At 39.4% G+C, this 21,277-nt stretch overlaps 1 protein-coding gene across 3 annotated transcripts; it reads right to left on the bottom strand.

Moving 5' to 3' along the window:
- Positions 1-2,437: 2,437 nt before the first annotated feature.
- ARL6 (ADP ribosylation factor like GTPase 6) lies at positions 2,438-20,113 on the bottom strand. Of its 3 annotated transcripts, none has more exons than XM_041420927.1 (8): positions 19,996-20,113; positions 17,235-17,388; positions 15,439-15,500; positions 13,522-13,590; positions 10,959-11,053; positions 7,136-7,265; positions 5,632-5,687; positions 2,438-3,134 (listed from the first exon to the last, which is right to left on the bottom strand). In XM_041420927.1, the coding sequence occupies exons 2-8, from the start codon at positions 17,355-17,357 to the stop codon at positions 3,109-3,111; spliced, it is 561 nt and encodes a 186-aa protein (XP_041276861.1). In that variant the 5' UTR covers positions 17,358-17,388; positions 19,996-20,113; the 3' UTR covers positions 2,438-3,108. The 3 variants fall into 3 exon arrangements, with proteins under 3 accessions (XP_041276861.1, XP_041276862.1, XP_041276860.1); XM_041420928.1 differs by having other exon boundaries at positions 17,235-17,385; positions 19,996-20,048; XM_041420926.1 differs by lacking the exon at positions 19,996-20,113 and adding an exon at positions 19,728-19,879.
- Between the last annotated feature and the right edge of the window lie 1,164 nt (positions 20,114-21,277).

Genomic DNA, 21,277 nt, shown 5'->3' with positions numbered 1-21,277 from the left:
CCTGAGTCTCTTTTGGTCACTCCACTGCCCTTCAAGTTCCCACTTAATGCACACACCTACAGTAACATGGATCAAAAAAAGGAATATTCCCTTGTCTGCTTTGCTCCTCAAGCACAAAGAACTTGTCAATGCAAACTGTCTTGGAGCACCCAGATAGAACTCATTCATTATTTGAACACCCTAAATGTAATGGGAGAATGGCATGGAAGTCTGACAGCCACAAAAACCAACTCCAAAGCAGCCTTTTTGCATAGATACATGAAGATTTTGTGCAATATATGATCTCTGTACCAAATTCAACATTTCTAGAGCAATTCAGGGCTCCAGTACCTGTGAATGTTAGTGACTTATGCCTAAGTGGGAAGGAGAGGTGAACATGCAGAGATGCCCTCAGGAGGTTTTATGTTCATGGAATGATCACATATGTGCTAAAAGTAAGATATAACTAATGGTTGAAGCAGTAATTAGCGGGGAGGGGGGAAATAAAAATCCAGCATTTTACTAATAGAACTGTTCCTATTTCTATTCCTTCCAACAGGTCTTCATTCAGAGCAGTGGCCCCACAGGGGAGGAACAGAAAGAGATGATGCAGAACAAAATCAAACACCAAAAAATCAAGAAGGGGAACAATAATAAAAGTACAATACTAACTGCTGTTTTCAAAAAGCACTAATTAACCATATTGGAGAGAAAAAAAAATAAAAAAATTAGAGTATTTCCCTTGGATTTGTGGATGGAAGAAAAAAGCACTAGGTTCAAACAGCTTCCCATGACAGTAAAGGCAATCCACAGGATAAATATAGCACTTTATGCAATTTAAAATAAACAAACAAAAATTATCAGAAAACCATCAAGATCCATACCATTCAAGGAAGTCAGAAATGCAGACAGATTCTATGTAAGAACTTAAATTTTCTTTGGTAGAAAAGAAACTGTTAACTTAAAATTGTTTCATTTAAATAAGACATATAAGTGATCCACAATAATTACAAAACACATACTGCAGAACAGTTTTACAAGTATTACTTTCAGGAAAATAGTTTTATATTAGATATTAAGAAGAAATTCTTTACTGAGAAATGCATGGTGAGGCACTGGCAGTGACTGCCCAAGGAATTTGCAGTATTCCCACCCCTGGATTGTTCAAGGCCAAGCTGGATGAAGCTCTGAGCAATCTGGTCTGGTGGAAGGCATCCATTGTCCAAGCAAGGCAGGGGCTGGAACTTAATGATCTTTAAGGTCCCTTTCAACCCATTATTTTAATTACTGTATTATCCAAAGAAAAGTAAACCTGAAAATTGTCTGCCCACAATTCAGAGGAAAACTCCTCAGAATGATATATTACTGTTCCTCCTTTGTATTTGATTTTTGTATAGATACTTAGATTCAGAGTTGACAAAAGGCCAACAGTGTCACAGAAAGAGACAGGAAAATACTTCCATGACAAACTGAACTGTAAGAACCACAGCATCCTGTAAGAAAGTTTTCTTACAGTGAGATTTTATTCTGGCAAAGCAGGGGAGTTAAATGTAACTATTTAACAACTGAGAGTACATGACACTGTTCTCCCATTTCAGCTCCCTTTGCTCCAAATACTCCTCTCTATGAGGTGAGGCCTAGAAGGCATGCTGACAGAACATCTGTGTGTCTTATATGCTAATGGGTGTGGAGGGAAGTTTTTGCAAGGGCTGCATATTACATGTCCCACAGGGATCAGGTAATCACCGAGTTAAATGGAGTCTTCAGCACTGCCAGGGTCAGTCTGCTCTTTCCTGAAGTGGCAGAACAAAAATAAAGTTCTTAATTTGTTACCTATGGTATATCTTTGGAGCCAGAAAGTTTATTAAATTGATTTTTGAAAGTAAAACAGTCTTTATACACAACAGAAGTATATAACATATTTCATAATAATGACTAGTAAACCAGTGAGCTGTCCCTTAACTGTGTTTTCAAACAACTTGCAAGAAACTGATGCACAGAAAGTTCCACCTGGACATGAAAAGAACTTTCCTGTACAGTGACCATGCACTGGAACAGATTGTCCAGAGAGGCTATGGAGGCTCCCTCACTGAGAACATTCCAGAACCACCTGGATGCAATCCTGTGCCATGTGCTCTGGGATGGTCCTGCCTGAGCAGGGAGCTTGGCCCAGAGGACCCCTCTGTGGTCCCTTCCAGTCTGACCCATCCTGTGATTCATATGCTCCTTAAGTATCTGGAAGAGAGGTCTAGTGGATTAGGTAGTGTAAAAAATATATGCAATTAATAAAAAAACCCCTTGGCAACAGAGATACCATTTTATTACATATACAGTGCTATATGCACTTGAATATGGATAAACACATTCCAAATGAAACAAAAAATAAACCCCCAAAAATCTTTAGGATATAAAGACCATTAATGAGCATACTGAAGTTAAAAAACCCAATCAGGGCATGTCATATATTTGAAGTTTATTGATGGGAATGCAAATATAACCATGACATAATCACAAAAACAATTAGTAACATTTCATTAAAAGCAATTTCTTAAAAACATCTGCAATCATCTATAACAAATACACTGAACATTTGAATCCTTATATCTTTAATCAAAATACTTTTATAGAAGTATATTAGAGATGGATAATAAAAACCCAACATCAAACTTTAATATAAAAAAATGGCAGTAATGCCTAGAACTGGGCATCTAAAATCAGTAGGTATCTTCTGTAGATGGATTTCACAAAGTGCTGATTATTCTTTCTCTGGAAAATAAATATTTCCATTTGCTCAAAATGTAAGGTGTCCCCCCAAAAAACAGAGGGGCATTTACTGATGGCTAATTATCACCTAAACCTCAAATGAATGCAGATGTTTATTGTTAACACAAATATTTTTATAGGCTCTCCAGTCACAAGATTCAATTTAATTCATCAATGTGCATACCTGAGGTGCTAGGTTGTCTACATTCAGTTTTCCTGGAAGAGATACTAAACTGAAACAAGTCAATACAGGATATTTTAGCTGAACTGCTCATCTTCTTCAAATCATTCTTCCTTTCCAAGGAACTTGTTCTTCACCTACTGACAAAGGGTGTAAAAGAACCCCATAGATCCTTTATTTATCTCTCATGTCTTCATTGCTTGCATCTGACCTGTTAATAAACAGAAATATCTAGTCTTAGCACAAGATGAATTCTTGCTGCATTTTGCTTTTTGAAAACATAAAGTAGATCTAGATATTTTGGTGGAGTTACAAGAATGGGGGACAATGCAGAGTTTGTTTTCAACTTGCTCTCTCATCCTCTTTAGAAATTCCTGTACAGCCTCAATTCCTGTTTCTCTCAAATCTTGCAAATTTAACAGGGAGTCTCTTCCCACCTAGTACAATTTTTATCTTCTTCAGGCTTATAAGATCATTTTGATGACCATAAGACCTGGAATTTTGTTTTATGAAGCATGCATTTCAATTTCTTGTACACATTTTGGCTTCCACCTAACTGAACATGAACTGGTCAACAGCAAAAGATTTAGTTTGGTTTCTACTAACTCACAAGAAAACTTTGCTCTCAGTAGCCACACTTCTCCATATTGCTGCTTGTTTGCCACTTCTCAACTCACTTCAAATGTTTTCTTGCACCCAGCATCCCATCACAAAATGTGGAAATCAGCACAATCTCCCCCACTAAGGGGGAATGCTGTGAGACAGGTTTGTTTTACCCTATGGAGGATGTGCTGTTGCAAAAGCAACCCCATTACAAAATAGAGAAATAGAAAACTCAGCATTCACTAGGCAAAAAAACCCACAAAACTTTCTGCCCCTGCCACCCCAGCTGTGAAATGGGTCTGGAATGGGTAACTAAGGAAAGCCTGGCTGCTGACAAGAACTGTGCACTCATTCACCAGGTGTCATTTCCTGCTCTGAATGTTATGGCATCCCCAGGCTGTGATTTAGGGACTACCATGACTACAGAGTTGCTCCAAATATTTCCATCTGGTGCTCTAGGAATAAGGAGAATCAAGAGTAAAAATTTGTCCTTGAAATATCAAAGTATTGATATAATTGCCAAACTACATGTGCTTAGGTAGCAGTACCATTTAAAATCAACCCCTCTTCAGCTTTTGGGCTCACTGAACCAGGGACTTAAAGGAAATTTTCAGATAGAGCCCCTTCGTAAGGGTTTTCAGCTCAGAAAATTAGGAAGTTTAACACTCCATAAGTGAATAGCTGTAAGAGCTATGTGACTGACAGCAGAAGCATCTGCTTGCTGTGCTTAAAAAAATCTACATATATAACTTAAATATTTTGTCAGAAAATATTTACACAAGCATTTGAGATACTTTTAAGTAGCATGAAGCTATGTACAAACCCAAAATTTGGATTGAAACTCTAAAGGTTCTTCCAAGAGAAGTGGAGACATAGCAAGAAAATATTACTAAGCCAGAACTATGCCTGCAATTAGGAAAAATTATGATTTGGAATTTGCCTCTATGATGATAGGATACAGGTGAGGAGGAAATCCAATACCAAAATCCTGGTTCCCCACCCCAGAATTATTTTAGCTAGTGGAGGATACATCACTGCTCTTCTGTAGGGCAGCAAATCTCTTCCTAAAGACTATTTTTGGCGAGCAGCCCTCCCTCTGAAAACATCACAGAATGTTTTTGTTCTCTACAACGCCTCGGTAAAACAAACCATCTTTTTCCAGTCAGCAGGACGAGTCCAAGCAGAAAGGACAGCCCGGTGTCCCCAGAGCAGCGGGGATGGGTGACCCGGGCCAGGGCTGGCTGCTGCCCTGCTGGAAGGAGGCTCTGTCCCCGGGCCAGCGCTGACACCCGGCGGCCGGCGGGGCACAGCACAGGCGGCTGAGCCCGCACCACCCCAAGCACCTCACAGCACAAGCAACGCCAGCCAGGGAGCTAAAACCGGGACCAGCCTGCCAAAACTATGCCACACTTCACTAGTCTAAACGCTGAGCAGGAGGAAAAGAGAGAGCGGAGCCTTACTAGCACGCAACAGAAGGAGACGCAACATCTGTACCGAGTTTGTAATTACACAACATCTGTATCGAGTTTGTAATTAAAGATGCTGGGTGTCAGACATCATCCAAGCTGGATCTGATATTTTCCATGCATTTATGAGTGTCTGTATGTCCTATAATCGTTATGGTGTAAGAAGTTCTTCTTTTGGCTCTGGATTAAAGAGCTGAAGGTGTATAATTAAAACCAGTGTATTTGTCTGGGTACTTGGCTTATTTTCTTTCACCATTTCTTGATACATAGCATTAAGTTATGTAAAACAGGGACAGGACATTAAGAATAAATTAAAGAAGAAACTGAACTATCACAATAAGAAATTGAAGTGTGGGAGTTGGTATTGTTTAAATGAAAGTGCTACACTGTTTGCAAGAGTGTGCATTAGTATTTCATAATACACACTTTGGTCAGGGAAGCCCACACGATGTTTTGTGTACATTAAGGAGGTAAAGGAAAGGCAAATATGAGATAGAGCTTTAGTACTCACTGTGTAATTTGATCTGACAGCAGAAATGGACAGAAAGAAAACAAAGGAAGTAATAAAGAAAAAAAAACTTACAAAATGAAAGTGTTTAACAGAATGAAAATACAGCAAGAGAATTACATATGATATACCTTGGAGCCAATCCACACCTTCTTGTAATCCTTCTCCTTTAAGAGCATCACTGGCACTGAAAGAAACAAATCAAATTTCAAAAACATTGTAAAAATACCAGTTTTAGTTGAGTCATCACCAAACTTGTAATTTACATAATTGCAAAGTAGCATCAGGTAGTTTCCTTAAGTTTTCTTCCTATGGAGAAAACTGCTTCTCAAATAATACAGGGTACCTTCCCCACAGGGAAACACCATTTCATGATGTGAGCTCTTTTAATTCCAAGGAACAAGGAATCATTCCTAGAACATGAGGGGCTCTGGGAGAGCTCCCACACAAGGCAGACACATTGTTTTGCAGCACCTCCCTCCTCAGACAATGCTGTGAAAGGTGTTTACTCCCTCCAACAGCAGCCATGAATCATGGAATCATTTAGGCTGGATAAGACCTTTAAGATGATCAAGCCCAAATGTCCTCTATGCAGTTCCTACACTCAGTGAGAATGCTGGAGTACTGGCAGGAGGAATTATGTGTGTGTACACACTCCATTGCAACAGCGACCCCAGGAGTGCCTGTTAATGTATAAAACTATTCTGCTACACTGAGAGCAGTGTAAATCCACCTTCTGAATCACTGGGGGATAACTATTTAAATGCTCTTCATTCCTCAATTTATGAAAACCAGCACAGCAGTGAATCTGGACTGCAACTGCAGTTCCCATAAAACAATCTTCCAAGAAGCTTGGGAATTCATGTGCGTGATTTTTGGACAACAATGTCCAGGTAATCAAGTTTAACATGAAAGGGCCTAAAATGAAAATTGTAGCTTTCAGCAGCATTTAGCTGCTGATTTCACTTTTATTTGTAACAGCTGAGGACTTCAATAGGACAAAATACTAACTTCTATAAAGCACTTCTAATAAAAGGAGAGTTTTTTCCTTGTGAACATCAGCACTAAGTAAAGCTTACATCCTTCAGGAACAAAAGACAAGCTCCTACAACTAAAAATCCCCTCAAACATGACTGGATACAAAGAGTACAGTGTCTCTGAATACAGAAGAGAGCAGTTTACTAAATGGCCTTTCAACAACAGTTTACTGAAGCATCTGCAGAGTGGAAAAAAAACTCCAAAGGTTTCATGATTGATGTTCTCCAACCTGCACCTAGTAATCTAGCAGGAGCACTCTGATAACAATTCTACTCAATTTCCCAGCAAAATATAATGCCAACTGTTCTTCTCATATCAACCCTGCTTCCTGATTCCACTGGAAATCCTCCATTCCATTACTTGGCTAACAGTTCTGCTGTGAAAACTTTACAGACACAGTCTAAATGAATGCATTGTACATTTAAAGTAAGTTTCACCATAAGTATTTTAATATTACTGTTTTAAATTTAGTGTTTTATGTGCGGAATCTGTCTTTTATCTACTCCATTTATTTTATACAGTAGTGAGTGGCACGACAGGACTAAAACAGGAATGCACAAAGTAATGCCAATAAAAGGATAAAAAAGAGAACTTTACCAGATGTGCCAGGGCTTGTCTTTGATGTTTTCTAAGGACAGCAACTGAGACACTTTCACAGATGACACTGCATCCCTGAGGTCCATCTTGTTAGCAAAGAAGAGAATAGGCAGCCGGCGGTGCTTAATGTCTAGGCATGAGCACAGACAGAACCATCAGGACATGAGGCAGCACCCATTAATCTCTGCATGTAACAAAGTACAAACAACACAGGAAGGTATTTTGCTCACCTGTAGCTGCAATTCTCTGAAGGTTGTATCCTACATGTATCCTGTGTACACACTGTTGGGTCACCTGGCCTCTGCTGCATGCTTCCAAAATGCTCACAAACTTCCTTGCAGGTTTTGGAATCTTCCACCCCCTCTCCCCCTACTTTCTACCCACACTTCAAGCTGCAGATAGGAATTGCTGGTGAAACTGAGGAACAAGAGATCAAACTACTGCCTACAAACACTGCACCTCTCTGCTTAGTGAGGACTGGATGTGTAAAATGGATGGAAAAAATAATTTGTGTATTCATTCATAACGTCACAACAATAGCTGAGAAGGGTAGTCTGAATCCTTTAGTGTCCTTCATACAATTTATACAATCGGAAAAAAATGCACATGTGGACATCCTTTATTCTCCCTTCCCTAGAAGGACTTCTTCTCCAGAAGCTCTTTCAGCTAGCAGTGAGACCAAACAAAGTACTCTGGCAATTTCTGGGATACTTACACAAAGACAAGCTGAAACCTCACAGATTACCCCAAAAGACTATATGGTGATTGAAAGGAAGGAAAACATACTCTCTTCAAAGTTACAGATGTAACACTGACAAAAAAATTACCAGCACCAAGAATGTCAAAGTTTTTCATGTTATTTATACAAAGAATGATATCTAGGATTAGAGAAAAATCTAGGTTTTAGTCTATCCATCAGTGCTTGATAGGAAAAGAACTTACACACTACCACCTCAATGAAAATTGCTACACAGGCTCTTTTTAAAATAGTAAAAAGTGAAGGTTATGTAACACAGGAAACTAGGTAAAGATTTATTTTAAAATGTCAAACATAAGCCATCTGCCCCTGCTGATGGGCAGGAGGATGATAAAACCCCACAAAATCCCAACAAACTGTCAGTGCTGAAATGGTTTGAACTTTCCTAATTATGTTCTTTTCCACCTTCCTACTAAGCCTTTCCACAGAATCAATGGAGATAACACTACTTCCCCATATTCTTTCAGAGATGGTAAGTGCTGATCAAAACACTGACAATTTTCACAAACTATTTACCCTTCCTGGACCTCTTTTGTCCTCTGATATCCATAAACACGAGTCAAAGGCCTCAAAATACAAGCACAGTATAATTACATCTCTGTTTTGATTCCACAGCTGAACAGCTATTGAGTCTCCTGACTGAAATTTTTACAGTAATTTACAGTATAATTAAATGAACCCTGGTAGCCACAGGTTGCAGGTTATGGGTAAATTAAAGCACATAAATTAGCTGACATCATATATGCAAAGTTAATCAAGGAGTTTCCAGTGTTTTCCTAAATAATTAGAAAGGGGCACAACCTACCCACCCAGAGTCATAATGCACACCCAAAGATATTTGCTAAATAAAGTAATGGTCACAGAAATTTATATTATTTCCTCAAGTGCAGTGTTTCCCTGCCACAATTTTCACAGTTACTAATGGAAAGCAAACATTTTCTAGCTGCAAGCAGTTATGAATTAACACATTAAAAAATATTCCAGACACTAGATGTGTGATGTGCAATTTTACACAAAAAAAATTCAAGTTTAGAAGAATTTCAGTTTAGTTTAGAAGCATGTGCTGGAGGTGAAGTGACCCAAGAGTCATCATCTAATCCAGGTAATCTATGGCTATCATCTTTCAAAGTGCTGAAGAATGAAATTTGAGTAAAAAACCAAAATATGATACAGTTATCATTAACAAGCTGTTATTTGAGGAGTGCATTGTCCATTAATGTAAGTAAAAATAATTTATAGCTCTGATTCACCAAAGGGTCCCAGCTACTGCAACTTCTAACCCCATTAATGCTTCACACGACACATTCCCTTCCCTTTCCCTCAGGCAAAGCCTGGCAAAAAGACAGGGAACTGTTTTACTCTGGGATTGCTACGATTTTCAGAGACAGGAGTTGATTCAATTCCATTTAAAACTTAGGTAAATACATACATTTAAACCACTTCAGGAGGATGACACCAATGGAAGCATATTTTGGGAGAAAGTAGGCTATGCAGCAAGAAAGGCAGAACACTAACACAAATAAAAGTACTGATATAGCAATCCAGTTGTACATTGATTCACCTAACAGCTACTTTTATTGAAAATTATCCTGGAAGAACTTTTTAAGCTCTTTGGTTCTCTTAGATGTAATATATCAAAACTGATAAATCAGTGACACTGTTGCTGTGTTGGAGCTAAGCCACTCCAAACAGAAATCCACAGCTGCTGTCTCCTGGCTCTCAGGACTGCACTCAGTGGCCAGAGCCTTGTCTTTTGAACTTGAAGACACAAATTCATGAACAACTGAACAGCACTGACCTGCCAGGTCAGCATTAGTGACCTATTAATGCCTAAATGAAAAGCCCCACCTAAGGCTGCTTCTACTCTGTCTAAACATTTTCATTCTTGTGCCCTCTGTTAAACCAGTAACTCCTTCCAGCAGCTTCACCTCTCACCCTCGGCCCTGTGTGGTTCACTTTACTAGCAGAATTGGGTTTTACTGCTGCAGTTAATTCCTGACTTGGTACACAGTGCCCTGGCCTCTGTGTAATCCACCTTCGGCCTTTGGCTCACCTCATCCTCCCTGTGACTTTTGTAACACTGTCTTTTCAGTGTGTGCATTTGAAGTAGCCTGTACCCTTGAATGAGAAATTAGAGCATGAGAATAAGAAGGTCCAGTCAGCTCCAGCATCTTTGTTGATGAATTAAAGTGTTATGTACAGTCTTCATGGAAAATAAAGTCATGGGAATGCATTTGTCCCTATCACACGCTGCTTTTCTTAAAAATACAAGTCAGCTTTTCCTTTCTTATTTTCAGCATGGGAATCCCACAAGTTAAGGCTCTATCACATTAATAAATAATTAAGGAATCACAGGATTATTTAGCTTTTAAACTTTCTAGATGTAGTTTTATATTCTGGTTAGGCAGAGCAATTACCAAAAGTGCTGGAAGTCAAAACTGCATGTTGCTTACAGACACATCCCAGTAATGTTGGATATACAGAAAGGCAAAGAATTGACTGATATAAGAAGTTCATTAAGGTGCAGTCTCATGTAAAAAAAAACAAAACCAAACCAAACCCCTAAAAACAAGACCCTGATCACAAATCCTCTCATATCCTCTTCCATAGGGAGTTAAAACTGACTGGTGTAATTAACCCTTCGTATTTCTGTCTAAAGCATAAAACATTACAAGAAGACGACAAAAGAAAGTTAAATGTTACATTAAAGGAATTAGGTGAGTTCATGGAAAAAACAGACAGGGAGATACAGTTTTGTCTGTGCTGGTCATCATAAGAAGCCTGTCCACCTTCCAACTCAAAGTCTAATCTTTCTCAAAACAATGTAACTTTTGATCTATTTTGATTAATGAGAGACCAACCCAACTCAGTGTAGACAGCTGAAGTGTGACCAATTTCCAAATGTGAATAGGTAAAAAAAAAACCCACGTGTTTTGGAAGACTATTACTGTGCTAATATTCATGAAAGGTTAAAATACTTGCCAAGTATTAAGAATGTGTCAGATAAGGGCTTTTCTTAAGGCAACATAACAAATACGGACACGAATGGGAAAAAAGCCTCCTCACCTGGATGATTCAGAAGGGTGTCAAGCTCTTCTTTGGCCACAACCATTCTTAATTTGTCACTGCTATCAATGACAAAAATAATGGCTTGGCCTTCTCTGCATAACATGAAAAGAGCAAAGAGGCAAATTATAGGTTCTCAAAGAAATGAGTATTCTGTGAATAAGAAAAGGCTTCAGAAGAAACACCAAGGAAAAAGTCCAAACAAACCTGATTTTTCCTCTAATTTTTATCATTGTTATTTACCATTAACATTTGAATCCAGTCTTATTTCTGAAATACAATATTTTGTTAACATGCATAATCTTTTTAGACATGAGGTTGTTGCCTGCCCCTACAAGGTTCAGTCTCCACACATCTTCTAGAAAAGCCACTGATTTTACTACTCAGACTAAAAAATTAACTCAAAATGTAACCCACTGTTATTCTGACATTGTGGTCAGGCAGGGAAAAACCCCATAAAGACAGATATTTACAAAAATTCTGTATTTCCTGTACTAAAGTTTATTAAGAGAAAGGTCAAATACCTTTTTAAACAAAACCTGTGTCCACAGCTAGACATATGCAGGTTATTTTAACCTTTACATATCCTGGAAAAACAGGATTTTTTTTTTTTTTTTTTCAAATAACAGGTAAAAACTTTCAACTATTTCAAATCATTAGGACATTTTGCTGATAGTGTGACCAGTCACAATATAAATGCAGCTACTCAACTCATTATTTCAGGGTGTTACTGATATTTTGACTTGATGTTCCATTTATTGAAACTTGTTCTGAAAACCAAAGAAAGTCTCACCAATTTATAATTCACCTGTTGTAAACACCCACAGAAAGTAGGTGAAATACTTTATATTTTAATGTAATATTCACTTCTCCTTCGTTTCACTTTTCTCTGAGACACCATTATGAATACATTCTTTACCCTCCAGCACCATCTATCTTTGTATTTTCATAAGAAACATTCTACACCTGCTGGAAACCAAAAATAACCTGAGCAGCCCAAGATTGTATGAGAAGGCCCACTCTTTTCTGGTGTACAGAACCTTTAGTAAATAAAGCTTTTGCATATTAGCTGGAAATGCCTAAGCAATTTTCATGAGCACAGAGTATTTTACCAAGAGGAATCAAGAGCACTGGCATGTATTTACCACCAAAAAAATATAAGTAAGTAAGTATCCCAATGGCTGATACTTCATGAGGAAGTATCAGCCATTGGGATACAACATGGCTTTGGGATTATTTAAGATAAATGTACTTAGAGAATGAACTAGAAGATACTTTCTCTAAACTTAAATAGAAGAAAAGTCCAGACTTGACGGACTCCAAGGCAACTACTTTGACACTTGCCCAGATTTAATTTCCTGCAAAATTAAACATTGCTTAACTTTATAAACTGAACAACACGTAATTGTTTTATTAATAGTTTTATTTAATTGATAGAAATTATTGTTTTTATATTATTCTTAGAAGTTAATCTTAAATACATGCCTACTGCACTTGTTCAGGACCAGAGGAGGATACAAGTGCATATTTCACTGACAGCATAACCTAAAACACTCCCTTACTGTAAGGGAGTTATTGTTAAGATGAACAAGCCATTTATGCCCCACAAGGGATAAGTTGCTGCATTAAATACAGCAATCACAAAAATTATTTGCTTATGAAGCACTCTGCTAGAATTTTGAGAGCAGCCTGAGGGCATCAGTTACTGAAATGCAAATCTAACACTCTTGAACAATGAGATCTCCTGGCCAAGTGTTTTCAATTCTAACACAATTTGCACAGGAAGGAGAGGAAGCATTAATCCTCAATTAAAAAACAATTTAAGTTCTACCACAACTGACATTAATATTTAATCAATATTATAATATTCAGAATTTCTCCCTTCTATTTCTCCAAGCTACTTCTGCATGGTTTAGTATTGTTCATGTTATCTAGATCAGGATCAGGCATTACAGAATAGCAATGAGACAATGCAAATAAAGATTAACTAAATAGATATAATAAATAATATAAATAATAAAGATTCACTAAAAGCTCCAAAACCAGAGAATGGTGTCCCCCTATTACCAGAAGGCAATACCAGAGTGTTACAAAATACAGAGACTATCCATTTAATTAATATATGACATTAAGAATATTCATTCAGGTTCTTAGTTACATGTGCCTTATCCTCTAAGGTTCATTTCTCTCACCTCTAAAAATCACAGCCATCAGCCAGTATCTTGCAGATTTTAAGTAGCTGACCTACAGAAGAACTGAAAAGCTGGAAACCTAACTCATCTTGAGCTTTCTTACAGGACTGGTTTCCAGGTTTCAACATTCAAATCTCATCTCTAGTATGTTCCCTAAAGTTGTCCCCAAAAGTACAAAGTAATACCAGATAAAAATTTTAATTTGTTAGAACAGAAAGTTTTATTTATCCAGAATAAACCTTCTGTCAAACACCAGGTCTGAGCCTTCTCTGAATCATTTCTAACCACTAGATGTTATCATACCTCAGTTTAAATAACCTACACAACAGTCAATATGAACAGCAATGCTTTAAAATAAATTATAGGCTTACTTGTAGTAGTGTTCCCAGAGGTCTCTGTATTTCCCCTGGCCTGACATATCAAACACTGTGAAAGACAAACTGCAAAGAAAAGAAGTGCATGAGGCCAAGGAAAAAAGAACAAAACCCAAACCACATCCATTTTCTTTGCTACCCTGTCAAAAAAAACCCCCCCAAAAAACCAGCCAGATCACTTTGAATCCAAATCAACTGAGAAAAATTCCCAAATGAACTCTGGTTGCACCATCTGCCTTCAAATGACCCTACTCAGTTTTGCAGCCTTATTATAGAAGTATTTCACAATGGGAAATGTGTTTATTATCTGAATAAAATAACTAAACCAATTATTTAAAGTTACATCAAATGGAAAATAAGCTCCCATTCAGTCTCTCTCTCTATCACGCTGGTATCAAATACTGTTTATGAGTAAACTAAATTCAGATGAACCATGACTTAAAATCCATGGCCTGTCTTAAATTCTGTCCCTAGACAGGTATAAATATGGGCAAAATAAAAGGCTTTTAAAAGAAATAAATAAATTCCGCCTTTAGAGGAAAAAAAAAATCAGTACATTTTGGTAAAAACAGGTGAGTTCAGATGACCAAGCTACAAAGAGCAGTCTTTGTCACTGTGAGATTTCACTCACACACTACACACAGCAAGGCAACTTACTGAACACTACAAAAAGTCCTCATCTGCTCCTGAAATGTTTACAGAGGCAACATCGAGCTCAGAACTAGGCTCTCCTTTTTTGGGTAGCCCCAAGTAGCTCCCCAAGCAGAGGCCACCAAAACAAGGAGGTTAGGAAAAGGAAGCTCTCCAGACATCCTTCCCACTCTATGTCCAGACACAGCATTCTGGGTTTGCCAGTTTGTAGGGGTTGAGGTTTTGGGGTGGGCTTTTTAGGGGTTGTTTTGGTTTTTTTTAAGCATTCTACATGCCGTCTTTACAGGTCATCATCTCTCCTATCACAGGATCAGAATAAAAAAAAGCAATATTTCATTCTCACATGGGAAGTCCCAAACTTGTCTGATGTTCTTTACTGGGACAGAGCTCAGTTGTGGAAGCTCTTAGAGAAATATGAAACCTCTCAGTCTTGCATCTCAGCTCAAGGAACAAACAATTTTCTTGCAGATCTCCCACCCAGTGAGGTCATACTGCTTGGTTTGAAGACTAACTGCACACACTAAAACATCAAGTGAAGGCCACAAAATAACAAAATGATGTTGCCTCCTTGAAATATCCTCGTGTCACGACATTCTTAATCTAAACCTTAGTCTTCATTCAACTAATGACTTATTACTTTGTTTCCTGGCCTCTGCTCCTGCCACCTTTACATTGCTAATGCTGCAGCCATCCTTTTGCATTTAATGAGATTACACTGCAATCTGTTCAGAGTACCTTCAGTGAGAGTGCTTAATTTAGGCTACCAGATTGAGAGTGGAATTTAGGCTGCCACCTCAGCAGCTGTCTTTCCTCCAGTCTGTAACAGTGCCCTATTCTGAAACTCTTAACAGATAGAGATCAGACATTGATATAAAAAACCAAAAAAAAAAAAAACCCCAAAAAAACCCCCAAAACCAAAACCCAAAAAAACCCAAACAAACAAACAAAAAAACAAAAAAAACAAAAAAACCAAAACAAAACCAAACCAAAACAAACAAACAAAAAAAACCCCCAAAAAATCAAACCAAAACAAAAAGTAAAAAAAAAAAAATTAATACTTTTATAGCAGTACAAAACACACATTCTATTCTAACACACTCAGTCCTGGATCATGATTAGGTCTTGTGGGTACTACATTTCAGCAAACTGCAATGTCATGTCATTACACCACCACACATGATAGTTACAAACCCACTGAAAGAGATAATTAAGTCCAACTATGGTGTAATAATCATTACCACTAATGAAGAAAGAAAGTACTACCTTGAAGTTTTGAATTTCTCTATACTGAATCCTATTGTTGGAACAATGTCCTGAGTTTGAGCCTTTGAAGGAAAGAAAGCACAGGTTTTACAATCAAATTAGAAAATGCAATACTGAAATATATTTAAAACATGAATAAACTACAGATCTATTATTGCCCCAAACTGTGAAATATTAAAAACGTTCCCAGAAAAGTAAAGTAATTCAGAATCAAGGGGTTTGTATTTTCTGGGGAAGAGAGTAAACACTACTGGAATTGCCAAAACACAGAGCATTATTAAGAGATCTGTCTGATAACTGATTTACTACTGAGCTGGTCAAGGAACCTCTCAGCTAAGTTGGTGGAAAAGAATAGCTCCTCTACAAAGCATTGATATTGAGCAGGAAGAAAGGTCACAGAGCTGTCTGAGAAAGTGACATGCAATCCTTGCACAGACTCCTAGAGCCCCTTATTCCAAACACCATCCATAGGCAGGTCCAGCAGAACCAACTGCAGATGGAAACACGTTTGGATTTGCCAGGCCCTAATATTTGCCTCCTGGGCAAAGCAGCAGCTCTTAAGAAGACTGAGTTGACCCAGAGCTCAAAATCACCTGTCCATTGAACTTACTAAAAATAAACAGTTTTATTAACTTTGATCTAGTGACATTTGTTGCATGCTAGACTATTTGGCATGTCTTGCAAGGGTAGACTTATGCAAGTTGGATGCAAAGTTATCCTCCTATATATTCTCATTACAAACAAACTGAATTTATTCTACTCATGTAATTCCACTGAGAGCTTCTCTAATGCCCATTATTGTGATAAATCTTCAAGTTTGAGTTCAACTGTAGTTAGCTTAAGGCATGACATAAAAACCCTCCACAAAAAAGGTCTCAGTAATTACATAAAGTACAATTTGCCTGGTACACATTGTAGCCTTTCTCCCGAACAACGGGCAGCAGATAGCAAGGAGTTTATAGTCTTTGTTCATAAATCTACTCAGTTTTCAGTGGAAGAATAATTGCCAGGAATGGAAATGCCACTATGTCACACTTTTTAAACAATGTCCAGTGGACTCATCAGGTAAAATTTAATGAACATTCATAATAATAATAAAAAAAAAGCCGTGTCCTGATATAAACAGCAAAAGTCAGTTTCCCAGATGCAAATAACCAAGAGGCACAACGTTTGGCCTTGAGTATGCCTATCAAAATTAATCTATTTCTAGTCCATAAACATGTCTATAAACAAGGATCCTACTTTCAGATTAGGCACTCCTAGTGGCCTCAAATACTTTTCACTGGATGAATGAACTGCAAGTATTAATGGTACTTATTTTGAAAATTATTCCACTTTAAAAATTGTGAAGTCACCCTTAAATGTGTATCTTCTTTTTACTTCTTATTTTGTTATCTCTTATGCACTTACTATTTTTCAGGAAGAGATTAAAATAAACATGATAACTTTGTTGTACAATTGTATTAATCTTAAATGTCCAACTTCACTTGTAACTGCAATCCTGTGACAATTATTTAAGTGATTTAAGTGACTGTTTCAGATCCTGATTTCAGCCATCATAAACCCTTCCTTGCTGGATCTTAACAAAAGTGTGCACGCTAACAGTGGGGTTTTTTTGGAAAATAATGTGCATGTGAATGCTTACCCTTTCAGTTAGTTGGAAAATCTTAAACTATATTTGTTCCACTGTGCTAAATCACAAGCTCTGCACATCTTTCCCATGGGCACATCCTTTGTAACAGCATGCAAACCCAGATCAAACAAACACCCAGCAGTGAACCACGCAGGTTACTTACATTTGAAGGTTTAAGTTTATTGATGATCGTCGTTTTGCCGCTGTTGTCCAAGCCAAGGCACAAGACGTGAACCTCCTTTTTCTTCAGCCCAAGCCATCCTGCCAGCTTGTCAAACAACCCCATGGCTGTGGCCGGGAGTCACAGGGATCACCTGCTGTTCAGGGAATCAGAGCTGTTGGAAAAGTGCTACACGCAGGGCAGCGCTGGCACCGAGGGCGGGCATGGGGCCGGGCAGCCTCGCACCTGGGAGGGAGCGATGGTGCGAGCAGACCCTACACAAACACTGTCCCAGGGGCTGCCTCTGCCCACAAGCACATGGAAGGTAAGCTGATTACAGCCAGGAGGCCTCGATACCAAAGTAGACTGGCTGTTTATAGCCCTGTCTGTATCACCCAGCGCCCTTGATTCACTGGGACAAAACGCTGCCATTGTTCGGAGCAGCCCGAGCAGGGGCACGGTGCAATGCCACCAGGGCTCCCACCAAAGTGAGCAAAATCAAAAGGAGGGTCATCATCTTGACCCCAAATTGTCAGCAGTACACCATTCTGAAAACAAAACAGTATTTCCCTTCTTCAGCACCTGCTACATAATTTACTGAGCCCTGCATTAAATAAAGCACTCTCTGTTGAGTCAATCCAAACTCTAATTTGCCGATGTTTTGCCAATACTGACACGTACAAATTAGGAACTCTTTGTTCACCACAAATAGAAACTGATTAAAATAGATCTAACAGACACCAAAACATTCACCCACACGTCAGGGAGATGCCAAACCTCTGCTGCTGCCCAGACTCTGGCTGAAGATACCTGGCAGGGGCACATTCAAAGGAGCTTACATCACATGTTGCCCTGCATTACCTGGCTAAATGCACTCTGCAAAGAGGATAACCCTTGTCTGCCCTGAATGAATTCCACTAGAAATAATTTCAGCAGTCAGACAACTGAAACCTTTGAGATGCCTTCAATAATAAAGTATTTAATTAATGTCAGAGGATTTCTGGACTGGTGAAAGCTGTTTTTTTTTCCTTAATAAATTAAAAGCACACAGCACTGGATAACTCAGGTTGCAAGCTGAGGAAATCACAGCAGGAGGGGGAAAAAGGTAAAAAAACCCCATCAATAACAATTTTTTGATCACATTTTTTCACTAACTGATTACAAAATGACGGTTAAATGCTTTTTAATAATTTCAAAAGTTTGCATTTAATGAAGTCACACAAGTAATCATTCTGGCTAAAGGATGATTTTCCCTTTTTAAATACAGATTTTTCTTAGAGCTTTCTCTGGTGCACTTTGATTCAGGACTGGTCATGATCGACATTAGAGCTACACAGAATTATTACCAGGTTAAAGAACCCCAACATTAACTACAGCAAGTCTCTCATTCTAACTCCCTTTGTTTTATGCCCCACTCTTTTTCTAATCCATATATTCAAATCAGAGAGCAGATTAAAGCTGTTTATTACCAAATTAACCTGACAAAACCCTGCTCCAAGACACATTACTTTCTTATCCAATCAAGAGCTTCATCTGTCTATTCTAGATGACCAAAAAAATAGAGGCTCAAAAAAATACATTGTAGGCACTCCTAAAATGAAACAGAAGGAAATATAAGGCCTTAAAAATATTTCTACAGCTTCACTTTTAAATCCAAAACCCTAAATACACAACAGTTTCTAGCAACATTTTAGAGACATGTCTTTCTAGAAAATTTCCTACCAGCTGGCACAGTCATTACTTAAGAACACAGTGGGGAAGAAATGTACCCTTGACTTCTTGCCCTGTCCCTATTTTCATGTTTTTTCTCATCTGTGAAGAGTTACAGCAGTTACAGTTAACACAGGTGCCTTTTTACCCCCTCTTTTTTTGCCAGCTGATATTTTGCCCATATATTTTATATAAATATAAATTATATTATAATAGATATATATAATATATATAATATATATTACAGTGCTATACAGCATACATCAGACATCTCAGAAAATTATTTAAGGCAGAGTCTGGTCCAGGAGCTTAAGAGCAGACTCTCTAAGCTTTTTTCTTAAGAAAGGTTGTTCTTTCATGTCTGATCTTTGTCTATTTTCAAGCCTAATCAACAACAAAGGAGATTTAATCCGTGAAACAGAGAGCAGCCAACAAACAAGCTCTAAGTGATGTCCAGGTGTTAGAAAAGCAAATTAGTTTTTTCGGTAGAACTGCCTTGTTCAGGTTTAGGGCTGGATATATTCCAATGGTCTAAGATCCACAAGTAGGGAAAGACTGGGCATGTGGACTAATTAGCATGGGAAGCTAATTAGAAAAGAATCATTAGCCAAGAGAAGACAGGATGTTAATTGATAAGAGAACTAGGTGCCTAGCAGTCAGTGAACATGAATGCCTTTGTTGGCTAAAATGCATAAATAGATAAATAGTGAAAAGCTTTGGCAGCGGCCGTGCTGTCTCGGCGGATTTGCCGCTCTTTCTGGGCAGAACCAGAAACAAATCAAACACCTCGGCTCTGAGCGTGGCTCGGCCTGTGGCACACTGGCTGCAAGGGCCTCATTCGGGACAACGCCTGGCTGCGGGGAATCGCAGCTGCCAGGCCGGCCTGCCCTCCCTCCCGTCAGCACCACAAGGCCTCAAGCCGCCCGGCAGCGGCCCCGTGTCCCTTCTCCCAGGCCAGGACAGGGTCTCCTCTCCCAGAGCGGCACAGGATCCCCCAGGAAGGCCGGCCCCGGGCCCCCCTCCCCGGGCGCGTCCCCGCGGCCGCAGCACCGACCTGGGCCCGGGAGGCGCCGGCCCGGCCCGCGCGCCGCCGCCGCCGTTGCCGAGGAAACCGAAGCCCCGCCCTCTCCCCGCCCCACCAATCGCGTCCCTCCGCTCCGCCTCTTCCGGCCAATGGGGGGAGGGCGTTGGGGCGGGGCTCTCCAGAGGCCACGCCCCCGGCGCTGTGGGGCTGAGGGGGCCGGGCAGGGTTGGGGGTGTCCCGTTCCTTGTCCGTGTCCAGCCCTTCGGGAATCGCTGGTTTGCAAGCGCTGCCTCTCTCAGGAGTGCCTGGATAAATCCTCCTGAGGACTGCGATGAACAGAAGGAAAGCCCTGAGTGAGAACGGCCAGCCGAGGTGTGGACAGCACCGCCCGTTCCGAAGCGGGCGCTTTGGCAGAGTCTGGAAAAGCACAAATGCGTCACTGGGGCAGTGGCAGCAGCAGGGCTTTGGGAGGAAGGCAGCCTGGCCAGGCACAGAGGGTGGAATTACACTTCGGATTTTTTTTTTTTTTTTTAATTTTTAACACTTTTTTTGCTGCGTAGCATAGTCCCGTCAGATTGGTTCCATGTATTTCCTGTATCAGGAAGGTTCCGAATAAAAGATGAGATTCCCCTGTAGTGGGATTCTGAGCCGCTAAAGGAACAGGCAGGTAGCGTTAATCCCTCAGTGAAACTCTGTGGTGAAGCACTTCCTCGACTGCAATCAAATTGTGAGGTTTGTGTGGTAGAGAAGGGTGTTTGTGTTTGAAACCAGTCCGTACCTGAGGAGTCGTTCCGAATTCACTGGAGAACACAACGGCAAAGGCTTTTCTGTAACCAGATCTAAAATGAAATACTCATTCTTCATTATGTAGACTGTGTTAAACCTGACAGTCCTTGGTGAGAAAGCTCTTCCCATGTGAAATAAAGAGGATGTAATGGACTCTGGGCATCTGACACTCATTTCCTATTACTTTACAGCTGCTTCTGTTCAGTCTTGCATTGCATGCGTGTGATTTTATGCAATGGAAGGCTCATTATAACTTTAAGCTTTTTGAGGTAGGGTCTGGTTATTGTATGTGGCATTCACTTCTCTGTGAATCGTCGTGCATTGCCCTGGCATTATTTACATAATATGATCAGTTTCAAAACTGCTTTTGTCAGTGAAAGCTTTGACAAATACTAGAGGAGCTGCATGGCTCAGTGAATCACCATGAGGAGGGCGAACGGTGCTGAAGAATCTTAATGGCTCATTAAAAGCCATTTAAAATTCAGATTCACAGTGTTTCCCGAGAAGGAGAGAGCACGGCACTTTG

This window comes from Onychostruthus taczanowskii, unplaced genomic scaffold, assembly GCF_017590055.1.
Source record: "Onychostruthus taczanowskii isolate IOZ18803 unplaced genomic scaffold, ASM1759005v1 scaffold67, whole genome shotgun sequence".
NCBI classification, from domain to species: Eukaryota; Metazoa; Chordata; class Aves; order Passeriformes; family Passeridae; genus Onychostruthus; species Onychostruthus taczanowskii.
This window is presented reverse-complemented; position numbering and strand designations above follow the sequence as displayed.

Bases quoted from the DNA above. Each gene is read 5' to 3' on its own strand.
- ARL6 (XM_041420927.1), bottom strand. From the start codon at position 17,357: ATGGGGTTGTTTGACAAGCTGGCAGGATGGCTTGGGCTGAAGAAAAAG. The intron at 15,501-17,234 runs GTAAGTAACCTG...TTTCCTTCAAAG, and splicing joins ATAAACTTAAACCTTCAAAT to GCTCAAACTCAGGACATTGT. The intron at 5,688-7,135 runs GTAAAGTTCTCT...TGTTTCTTTCAG, and splicing joins GACAAGCCCTGGCACATCTG to TGCCAGTGATGCTCTTAAAG.